The 12,421-nt window shown below is 34.5% G+C and overlaps 1 protein-coding gene across 1 annotated transcript; it reads left to right on the forward strand.

Moving 5' to 3' along the window:
* Positions 1-11,180: 11,180 nt before the first annotated feature.
* On the forward strand, positions 11,181-12,152 carry LOC110218082 (olfactory receptor 8B3-like). The gene has a single exon (XM_021000625.2). It carries the CDS (start codon positions 11,196-11,198, stop codon positions 12,150-12,152), a length of 957 nt encoding a protein of 318 aa, XP_020856284.2. The 5' UTR covers positions 11,181-11,195.
* Positions 12,153-12,421: the final 269 nt, after the last annotated feature.

A 12,421-nucleotide genomic window follows, 5' to 3' on the forward strand; every position in this document is an offset into this window, starting at 1 on the left:
TCACTTATTTCCATGGATTAGCTTGAGGAATGAGAGGAACTATACTTTTTTGATATACTGAAGGCAATGGATAGCTAACTAATGTCAGTCCCAGTATATGTACCATGCAGGCATTCATTCATTCTACTCTTTGAGTTCAGAAACTATATAGACCCTTTTATAAATTTCCTATTATTTATTACAAGGAAGTGCTCTCTATAAAGTCAATAAATGCTTGTTGAAGGAATCAATGATCAAATCAAACAAAGGAATTTTCCTTCAAACCCCGTCAAATGCTTTACTTGCTGAGAGATATTTTCTTCTCAGGAATTTAGCTTATCCTTCAACTCAAATATGTTCTTTTCCCACTACTTACTAATCCACAGTTCTGAGTTTCCAACATAGGAAGTTTCAAAGTGAACCAGTGATCATAGACAGCCAACAAAAGAGACTGATCAAAGATTAGAATTGGTTCTTCTCAGCTGTATTTCTCTTTGTCTGATTCATGTATATGTAGATGCATATGTGTGTGTATGTGAGTGGGTATTATGCATATATGTGTATATGTATGTGTGTATGCAAGGATATGCTCTAAAGCACTCTGAGCTAATTGCTCCATCATCAGCATAAGCATTTACATGTCAGAAATTGGCAAATGCTACAAATCAGGGTATGATTTATTATTTCATTGATTGTATAGACTTAAGAAAATGTTAAAAATGCAGGTTAAACTTAAATGTGTGCCATGCATATATGAGCTAGTTGTTAATCATTTACCAGTACAATACTCATGTATTTGTATATATATGCCACAGATTACCTAGTATTAGAGCAGCTTAGCTTCACATAGAATTTTAATAGATTTTTACATGTAATTTAGTCCAACCTTCTCATTTTATACCTAAATATATTGCAATTAAGAGAGGTTACATGATTTGTTCATGATCGTATTGTACAAAGTGTAAAAGCTAGGATGTATTAACTACATTAACAACAATGGCTACTATTCATATGGAACTTCAGTATGGAGATGATTGATTAGATACTGTATCATTTTCCTATTTTTCCCATGTACAAATTATTATTTTTGTCCTGTAACTACTTTTGTTTCATAATTATTTAAGTTATAGTTCTATGTCTCTAAATTTAGTTCAGAAATTTCTTGCAATAGTTTAAGTTTAAAAATCCACCTCTTATGGTAATCACTGATCTATTCTTGCCTCAAGGAATTTAGTTGACCTTGGGAGCTGTGTGTGAACACAAGGGAATTTATTTCTTGATGTCCCATTGAATCATTGGGGTCCACTTGACCAATTCTAGTTTTTAAGGAATTATTTTCTTCAGTGAATTTTTGTATTCCTTTTTCCATTTGGTCAATTCTACTTTTTAAGGCATTCTTCTCTTCAGTGGATGTTTGTGTATCTCTTACAGTTTGGCCAATTCTGTTTTTTAAGGTGTTATTTTCTTTAATATATTTTTGTGCCTTCTTTACCAAGTTGTTGATTCTCTTTTCATAATTTTCTTTCATCACTCTCATTCCTTTTCTTAATTTTTCCTACCCATCTTATTTTATTTTTTAAATTGTTTTGAATTCTTCCAAGAATTAATTTTGGGCCCATGACCAATTCACATTTTTTGTTGATACTTTGCATGTAGCTACTTTGCCTTTGTTGCCTTCTTTTGGTTTTGTGAATTGATCTTTCCTGTTACCATAGTAATTTTCTATGATCTGGTCCTTTTTTAATAGTTGTTGCTCCTTTTTCCAGTCTGTTTCTTAATTTTTAACTTTATGTTAAAGTTAGGCTCTGGGTAGCAAAGTTGTACAGTGGATAGGGCTCCAGGCCTGGAATCAAGAAGACGAGTTCTAATCCAACCTCTGAGACTTACTGCTGTGTGACACTGGGCAAGTCACTTAATTCTGTTTACTTTAGTTTCCTCATCTGTAAAATGAGCTGGGGAAAGGAATGTCAAACCACTCCAGTATCTTTGCCAAAAAAACTCCAAGTGAGGTCATGAAGAATTAGACACAATTAAGTAAATAAAAAGTTGGGGTCTACTATGGGAAGGAGGCAGTATCCTAAACTTTGTTTTTTCATTCTGCCATTTTCAGAGCTAGTTATGGGTGTCTTTATGTTTTAGGTTTTTCCAAGGTGGTATTATCTAAGGAAAGTTGTGGTCACTGCTCTCCTGGCCCATGCTCTGGTTTGTGAGTGACCACAAGCACTTTTCTCTGCAATGGAGTTGTGGCCAGGGCCCCTGCTCCAATGTAGTCTGAAGTGCTTTCTCACCTTATAACCCTGGAATTGTGACTCCTGCTGTCCTGTGGTTGCAAGCATTTAGTGCTTCTAACTGCCTTGAAGCTAAGACTAGGGTCCTAGCTTCCCTGTAAGTGATCACTAGCACTCTTCTACACCTGGAACTGTCACCAGGTTCCCCACCACACTGGTGCCATAAACTCTAGTGCTCTAGTGCTCCTCCTCACCTTGAGACTGTGATTCAGAACTTCTTATGGGCAATGCAACAGAGTCCTGAACCCAGTGGCCTCAAAAGGTCCCTTGTAATCTCTTTCTGACCAGTTGTCTGAGAGCTTCTAAAGCCACTGTAGCAGCTGATGAAGCTGCTCCCAAGGCCCACTGTTGGATGGCCAGAGTATGACCTATGCTGCACCTTGTTCTAGGCCTGACCACCACTCAGGTGCAACAGAACTTTCCTCCTGAGCTCCTAAGTTGTCCTGGAATGGAGAATTGTTTCACCCTGACCTTTTGTTGGTTCTGCCATTCCAGAATGTGACTAGAGGCATTATTTTAAAGTTGTTTGGAGGAGAATTTGTGAGAGCTCAGGTGAATCCCTGCCATTGCTTCACCATCTTGGCTTCATCCTCCTAAACTATTTTCCTTTTCATAATTAGCATTTTTCTTTGGGGTAATCCTAATGAAATTTCTGATAACAATTAAACATTCCTGAATTTCCTTCTTTTCCACAAACAAATATACATGACACAGCTATTTAATCAATGCTTATTTGTGTTAATCACATCATTGGATATCATTGGGTGAATTTATGTGTAAGTTTTATTTGGACGACTTTTTGGTTCTACCATTAGAATACTATTGGAATTAGGTTTTTCACAGGTTCTTCCTGGGGGTGATTCAACAAATCTAATGGAATCTATCAATTATTGTTTTTAGCTATTAATTGGTGAAGTGATATCTACCACTTTGAAGATCATTTATATATATATATATATATATTATTATACTTATTTATCATGCTTTATGAACGTCTGTGAATCTTCCTCCTTTTTAGCATGGAAATCTTCATCTTTTTATAACTGCCTTAGAATGATGCTCCTTGGTTTTCATTAAATTCACATGGATTTTTGTGATACTTGAAAAATCTCATATAATCTATTTTAAAATTCAGAAAACATTAATTTTGATATTTCATAGATATTAATTGCTTTAAATACATTCTTACCATTTAGATTTCATTTTGATGTTCTAGAAAATACTTCTAAAGTATTGAGTCATAGCTTCCTTCTTGATATCTTTATGCTCAGTATGTCTTGCTGGAGTACACTGTTACTATTGCTCTCATAGTTGTACCTATGTGACCTTTGGATTCAAGATCAACATTTTAAAATAAATTTAAATTTGAGTTGAAATTACATTCTTAGACAACTGGAAAAATTATGCCAGAAAGTAAAGGAGCTCTTTAATGTGTTTTCACTGGGGCCATGTAACTTGGTGTCTCCCATGTATATTGAGTGAATTTACATTATACATTGAGATTGTACATAGAGGGAATAAGATATTTTGGTTTGATTTCTTTTTTTTTTTAAACTTGGAAACTATAGTTAATTCTATTTAGGAGAGACAAAAATGAGTTTAAAGCTAGGAAGAACTATAACGGAGTTAAAGTATTTCCCTAAACAAATGTATTTTAAAATTAATTGCTTTTGACAGTATTGTATTAGAAGCATGTTTTAAATGGAGCAAATTTTCCATGAAGATATCAAATACTCTTAAATCTAATTTTATGTATTTGCAATGTGGAAGTCATGAATGTAAAACTGAATCAAAGGTTTTGCTTGATCATAATTTGCCTGTTTTAGTTTATCTCTCACAAAAATTTTCTATAAAATAGGTAGTGATAGTTCTGACTGATTCACATTTATCTTCCTCTATTTTGGTACTATAATAGGAAGGAGCTCTACTTATCTTGGTAGTCTATATGTCAGATGCATCATCATCATCAACAGCTTTTTGTTCTCCTTTTTCTTGTTCTTCCTTTTCTTCAAATCATCCTCCTTTTCTTTATCAACATTGTCATTATCATTGTTGTCATTGTTGCTGTTGTCTGTCCTTTCTTTTCCAAGAGGACTAATGACATCACAGAGTGATATCTTGATTCATGTATGAATTGGATTTATGTGAGGCAGAGTTGCACAAAGTCATCATCTTTATTCTCTCTTACAGAGTCCTTGAAGTTCAGTGGCAAGGCAAAAGTTAGGACAAGTGGTGGTGGCCCAGGATACAGTGGATGAGTTTGGCGTCTTTGATGTACTCCACAGTGCGTGCTTCAGCTGCCTTTATGGCCTTGGGACCAAATTGTTCTCATCTATTCATTCCACTGGAGGGTTTCTTCACATGCTTGTGGTTGAGACACCCTCGAACTTACCAACAGGTTTGTGGCCTGATGATTATCCTTAACCTAGTTTACCCCATCTGCCAAGGCGGTTTACTGGGTTGAAGTGCTGTGCTACAGCTTTTAGAAGCCAGTGGTGATTGTTGAGTGCCAGGTGGACACCAAAGGTGGATGAGGAGCCCAGAAGTGCTAATACCCCTTGAACAACTTTGTCAGCTTTATCATGGAAGGAAAATGAGAGACAAGAGTGAATTTCCTCAGAAACAGGCTACAGCAGATGCCACACTAATGAATAACCAACCCTTACCCAATCCAAACCCTAACCCTAAATTCCTAAAGGTATAGTTCCTATATGTGAGACTTTCGGGAGTTTTCTGCAAACCATAAGGTACTATCTAAATAAGAGCCATTATTAATAGGTAACATTTAAGCTCTTTAAGGTTTTCAAAGCACTGCATATACTTAATCTTAATACGATCATCACAACAATAGTGCATGAGAAATATTCAGATATTTATCCCTAATTTACCCAGAAGAGACTGATCATGATTATACAGCCAGTAAGTATCAGAAGTGGGATTTGAACCTGTATCTCTCTTTATTCCAAGTCCAGCACTCTTTATTTTTCTGCTTCTATTTGTTTGGGTTGGGTCAAATACACCTGATCTTTAGCAACTTCTGAGAGAATAAGGTTAACAAATTACAACCCCAAGGTTAAGATACTCTCTCCCCACCCAATTACCTAATGTCTTGTCTCTATGACTTAACCTCCAAAATAAGGAAAGTGGCTGAACAGTTTCATCTGATAGTTTCACCCCAACAATACATGTGTATCTCCTTTTGTTCTGCAGAGTTGCTAGCCACATAGGAAATGCTCATCATCTACTGCTAATTAAACCTTTTCTCCTTTAGCTCTTCCACTTGACTTATTGACTTGACCCCCATTCAGTCAGACGAAAGTGGGAGGAATTACTTTCTTTTAAATTTTTTTTTTTTTAGGCAGTTGGGGTTAAGTGACTTGCTCAGGATCAACACCTAGTAAGTGTCAAGTATTAAGTGTTTGAGGTCGGTTTTGAACTCAGGTCCTCCTGACTCCAGGGCTGGTGCTCTATCCACTGCATCACCTAACTGCCCCCTGAGGAATTACTTTCTAGGAGAATCTTAGGACCTCTGTATTAAGAAACCCCTCAGCACTTGCCAATTTTCTCTTCTCTGAGAGGAGTTGCCAGACTAGAATTATATCTGTTTCCCTAAATAATATTACTCTAGGGAAAATAATTTTGTTTCCTCTGCATTTTGGTGATTCCATTCTTCTTTTTCTTTCCTTATTGCTAAGGCTAATATTTCTAACTCTGTATTAAAGAACAGTGGTAAAATGGTCATCCTTGCTTTAACCCTGATTTTTTGGTAAAAATCTCTAGTTTATTTCTATTTCATATATAATTGTACATCTTGGTCTTAGATAGTAATTACTTACTATATTAAGGAAAATTATATTTATTAATATGTTTTATTGTGGTTTAAAAAACGGAAATGTGTGTTGTATTTTGTTAAAAGTGTTTTATTCATTGAGTGATAGAATCTTATAATGTGTTGTTCTTGTTATTAATAAGGTCTTTTATGTTTATAATTTTTCTGATGTTGAACTAACCTTCATTTCTGGTATAAATCCTGATTTGTGATAACATATAATCTTTTTATATGTTGCTGTAGCCTACCTTGTTGCTAACATTTTGTCTAAAATTTTATGTTCATGCTAATTAAATATTGATTTGGTAACCTTTTTTTTTTGTTTTGTCTCTCCCTGATTTAAGCATCATCACCGTATCTGTATCATAGGAGCAATTTAGTGGGATCTCTTGTGTTCCTATTAAAAAAAATAGTTTGTATACAATTAAAACTAATTTTTCTTTTAATTTTTCATCGAATTCAATTGTAAATCCATCTAGTCTGGAGCTTTTTTTCTGAGTGTTCAATTATAGCTCATTCAATTTCTTTTTCTGGTATTGGGTTGCTTTAATGCTCTTATTCCATTGATCTGAATATTTTATATTTTAAAATTATTCATACATTTCCTTTAAGTTTTCAGTTTTAAAGGCAGATAGAACTAATAGTTTATAATAATTTCCTTTATTTCCTTTTGTTTTGAGTTCTTCATTCTCATTTTTGATTCTAGTGATTGAGTTTCCTCTTTCTTTTTTAAAAATTAAATTAGAGAAAATGCTATCCACATCCGGAGAAAAAACTATGGCGTCTGAATGAGGTTGAAAAATACTACTTTCTCTTTTTTTCTTTCTTGATTTTTCCATTTGTTTCTGACTCTTCTTTCACAACATGACTAATGTGGAAATACATTTAATATGATTAGCATGTATTGTATATATCAGATTGCATGACATCTTGGGTAGAGGGGAGAGAAGAGAGGGGAAAAATTTAGAATTCAGAATCTTATAAAAGTGAACGTTAAACTAAAAATAAATAAATAAATTTTATAAAAGAAATTGTAAAGCCCTTAAATTTAAATTAAGACCCTTGGAAAGTGGGGTTCAACGTACTGAGCATACTGCTAAAAATATAAGGCAATAATTAATCAATTAATTGAAGCAAGTACAAGAAGTCATTTTGAAATTCAAATGCAAAATTTAAAAATTGAGCATTTAACAGAACAATTAAAGCAAACGTACTGTTTTGAGAAGACCAAGAAAACCGGCGAATCAGTGATTTGGTTTTTGTGAGGAAAACTCTTTTCAGAAAGGAGAAAACATAACAAATGAAGAGTAAATTTTCTTTCCTAAAAGAATTATTAGGTTTTTTTACTCCCAGATAGATGCTAACAATACTGAAGATTATAATTAAATGGGAAAGATTAAAAAATTAATAAAATAAAGAATAAATAACTGAAACAATAAAATATGAGAAATTGAAAACTCCATAAAGCTCTTTCCATGGTAAATTCTAATCAAGAATGATATTGACTTAAAAGTGAATTCTAGTAAACATTTAAATATCCAATAATTATCATTCAACAAAGAAAAAAAACTATTTTCAAAAATGAAAATGTCAATTCATCAAATTCCTTCTATAAAAACATGCACTTAGTACACAAACAAGGAGAATGTAAGATAGAAAAAATGAACCAAAGATAAATAACTTATCAATACTGATATAAATATTAAGTGAAATCTTGGAATTTATGTAATTATATCCCCAAAGTTATTCATTATGACTAAGTTGCATTGACACCTGCAAAAAATGTTTTATTAGAAAAACAATGACATGTAAATCATAATGATTATAAAAAACCCTAGACATGTTTTATCAACGGGGGTTGGAAAAATTGAGAAATTCAGCACTCATGTTGAAAACTCTTAAAGAGAGGAACATATGAGTTTTTCTTCACTATATTCATAAGAAAAACTATTTAAAACCAAATATTACCATTATTTGCAGCTAAGCTCTCTCACTGAGACCAAGGGAAAAGCAGGAATGCATAATATTATTATTAATACTTGTCAAAGTCCTAGAAATACAACATGTAGCAATATGATAATAAAAAAAATTGAGGAAATGAGAACTGGAAAATAGGAAACAAGGTATTTGTAGAATATAAGTTGTTTTTACTAAGTAAATCCAAAATAATTGATAAAAATTTATTGAGACAACTTGAAATAGAATAGCATGATAAATGAAATCCACAAAATCAGTTCCTACATATGAATAACAACAGGAAAGTAGATCAAAAAAGAAATGGTGTTTAAGGTAGTAACAAAATGCATTAATTATTTGAGATTTAACTCACCAATATACAACTGGTGTTTACAGAAATACAAAAATAATTTCCATAGAAATAAAGATGAATTAAATAACTAGAGACATATTCAATATTTAAGTATTGTCTATGTTAAACTAATAAAGATAATGATAGTAAAAAACACTAATGTAAATTTAAAATAATTGACAGAATTTTAATTCAAATGAGACACAAAAGAATTAGACAAAATAATGGCAAATTTCATATGATGAAAGGAAAAAATAGCCAAAAGTATCATTGAAACAGAGACAAACAAATGAAACAAATTAAAAAAAACCCCTAATAATGGAGAACAACTGGCATTTTCAAATTTAATATGTGCATATCATATTTCAATAGAAAGTACTCTAAATTTTGAGTCTGAAGACCAATATTTGAATTGTTATATTACTATCTCTGTAACTGTGCACAATTCATAAATTCTCTGGTCTTCGGTTTCCATATCTGCAAAATGAGAGAAATGTTATTTAAACTCTAATAAAGTTTACATCTCAAAAAAATTAAATTAGATATTGGTTGACATCTTTATGTTTTCCTCCAACAACTCTTTATTCAGTGAGGTTTTTTTCTTCTTTGTTTAGGAGGGGTGTTTCATTTTTGGTAATCTCTTGTCTGATTTTTCAGGATTTTTATTTAGGTCTTTAATAGAGGATAAATAAGTGGCTTTCAGAAATTTTTTCCCTCCAGAAACTATGATGGAGTGCATAGTGGAAGAGGTCGAATTACCATATGTGGAGTATTACCATCCTACTCTTGCCAAAAAACAAAATTTAGTGGTACCTTATATTTTAACTCCTTCCCTCATTAATGCATTCCTTTATTCAACAAGAGTCATCCTGAAGGAATTTACAGTTTGTTGGGGTTGACAGTTGGTAGATCAACATATAACTATAGAATTGTGTGTTTGTGTGTGTGTAGTGTGTGTCTATGTAACATATTAACATAAATTCCCATGAATCCAAATGGTGCACAAGATAAAGGGTCTAACTTCTTTAAAACCTTAATGAGCCCGGCTTTAGTATTATACATGGTGAGGAGAATATTTTCCTTTGGATGCCAATAGGATAACTAGTCTAAGTATCTTGATTCCATGTTGACAGGAGGATATAGATGGCTCATGCTCCCATGTATCTTCTTGAGAGCTCAGTTTGGGGCTGTAACCCTCTGATCTCATACTTTCCCTTCATTCTCTGAATCATGTAGTAAAGTCCTAGAGATGGTGGCTGCATAAAACATTGCTCAAGAGAGAAATTCTCAGAAGCAAGGTTAGAAGAAAATGGGAGAAGTCCCAGGTGTAAATTTAAAGACCGAGTAGAAGATTGAATCCCTTAGGAGAAAAATGTTAGTTCCATGGTACAGTGTATAAACATGGACATTGTAATCACTGCTCCCTGAAGAGTCTGATTCCATGGAGAGAACATGCTGGATCCTCACTGTGTTTTCAATATAGTCCATGAGGATATTATATCCAGAATAAAACCTTCAGTTTCCTATCACATGATTATTGGTGACACCTCAAGGCACTATTTCCTCCCCTAAATCTGGAGCACTCCTCAGGTGAAGTCACAGTCATAACCTGTGATCTTTATAACTCAAAACATCTCTCAATTCAGTGCAGAGGCTGAGGTTTATGCTCTGATTGCCTCAATAGGAAAGGGAACAGAAGAGAGAGAATCTCAGAACACCCTTATCAGAATTGTTTCTCCTTCAGGATCTGGGGGCTCAAAACCAGTAAAGACCATTACTGAAGTGACTAGGTAGAAGAAGGTGAGCATGTAAGACATTCATTTTTGATTTTTAATTCTATTTTGTCTTCCGTGCTTTGCCAACCAGGAGATTTGAGAATTCTATAAAATATCATGCCCCTAATCTTTGTCACTGACTCATATATAGGTCTTTTGGCATAGTCTAGGTGAGAGTGGGAGGAGAACGTGCAAAGATAACAGAGACCTTGGTGCCATAATTTCCTTACTTCCACAGGACAATAACTCAGAACAAGGGAGTCTGGATCCAGTCTACAGGCAGCTGGGTGGTTCAATGGATAGAATCCTAGTCTTTAAGTCAGAAAGATCTGAGTTCAAATACAGCTTTAGGCCTTCAAGCTGTGTGACCTTGGGCAATGTCATTTAATCTCAGTTTCCTCAACTATAAACTGAAGATAAGAATAACAACTTCTTCCCAGGGTTGTTATGAGGATCAAATGATGTAATATTTGTAAAGGACTTAGGGCAGTGTCTGATGCACAGCAGGTGCTATATCAATGCTCACAATGGTTATTTTTTCTTACTAATAACAACCTTATTGATAATATAGTTAATATATCTTTATTATTAATCACAATACTTTTACCATAGGCATTTTCAGAATTCTTTGAGGTACTAATTCATCACCTCTGAAGTAGAGACAATAGATAAAGTTTTTACCTGAGGTGGCCAGCACAGGGTGGTGCATGGGAAAACTACTGTCATTTTCCTGGTTTCTTTTTGCTTTGGAGTCTGAAGAACATCAACTGTTATTCTGCAGGGGAGCTCTGGAACAGTTTTCTACCATCATTCAGCTCATGGAGACAGTTACTCAGCCCAATCAAAATCTCTGGATATCTTAGGCATGATAAGAACGATTCTACGTGGTATGGTGATGATGGGTTTTAGACACTACCAGAATTGTTCCTTTTTCATAACTGGGGAAGAGGGTTTGTTGAATTTATTTTGCTTCTAGCATGACTTTTTCCCTCTCCTTACAGATCCCTCAAGAGAGAATGGCTTTGGAAAATGCCTCCTCAGTGACTGAGTTCATCCTTGCAGGCTTAACAGATCAACCAGAGCTCCAGCTACCCCTATTCCTCCTGTTTTTGGGGATCTATGTGATCACTATAATAGGAAATCTGGGATTGATCATTTTAATCAGGATGAATTCTCAGCTTCACACTCCTATGTACTATTTCCTCTTCAACCTATCTTTCATAGATCTCTGCTATTCCTCTGTCTTTAGTCCCAAAATGTTGATGAATTTTGTCCTGACGAAAAACATCATCTCTTATTCAGGGTGTATGGCTCAGCTCTATTTCTTCTGTTTTTTTGTTATTTCAGAAAATTATGTGTTGACAGTAATGGCTTATGATCGTTATGTTGCTATTTGTAATCCATTGCTGTATACTGTTACCATGTCCAATCAGATTTGTTCATGGCTATTGGGTGGGGCATACGTAATGGGGTTTGCTGGTGCGATGGCCCACACTGGATGCATGCTGAGATTGTCTTTCTGTGATGCTAACATCATAAACCATTACATGTGTGACATACTCCCTGTCCTCCAGCTCTCTTGCACCAGCACCTATGTCAATGAGCTGTTGGTTTTCATTGTTGTGGGCATTAACATCATAGTGCCTAGTGTCACCATCTTCATCTCTTACGCTCTCATCTTGTCCAGTATCTTGAACATCAGCTCCGCTGAAGGCAGGTCCAAAGCCTTCGGCACCTGTAGCTCCCACATAATTGTGATCACTCTTTTCTTTGGGTCAGCTTCCTTCATGTATTTCAAACCATCTTCATCAGGGTCTGAGGACCAGGGCAAAATATCTTCAATCTTTTACACAAATGTGGGGCCCATGCTAAACCCCCTCATTTACAGTCTGAGGAATAAAGATGTTAAGGCTGCCTTGAGGAAAACCTTGAAAGAAAGAATATTTTCCAAAACAAGAGCAGGATTTTCATAATGTGAATTGAATTCAAAGTCCTAATGTTCCTTTTCTTTCCTTGGTTAATTAAAATGATCTCAGGAAATAATCTTTACCCAAATTCCTTTCACTTCATTTTCTATTCCCCAACATTCTACCAGCATGACTTATTTCTTTTGCTTTAAAGAGGCAGTGGAAAGTGCTGGCTTTAGAGTAAGAGGATCAGGTTACAAACCCTAGGTGTTCTTTCTCTGTGACCTGGACAAGTCCCTTAACCTTTGTGGGCTTCAAATTTTTCATTTGCAAAT

The sequence above is a fragment of the Phascolarctos cinereus genome, unplaced genomic scaffold, assembly GCF_003287225.1.
Source record: "Phascolarctos cinereus isolate Bilbo 61053 unplaced genomic scaffold, phaCin_HiC Scaffold_726;HRSCAF=1367, whole genome shotgun sequence".
Lineage (NCBI taxonomy): Eukaryota > Metazoa > Chordata > Mammalia > Diprotodontia > Phascolarctidae > Phascolarctos > Phascolarctos cinereus.

Excerpts from the sequence above, each read along its gene's own strand:
- LOC110218082 (XM_021000625.2), top strand. The coding sequence starts at position 11,196 with ATGGCTTTGGAAAATGCCTCCTCAGTGACTGAGTTCATCCTTGCAGGC.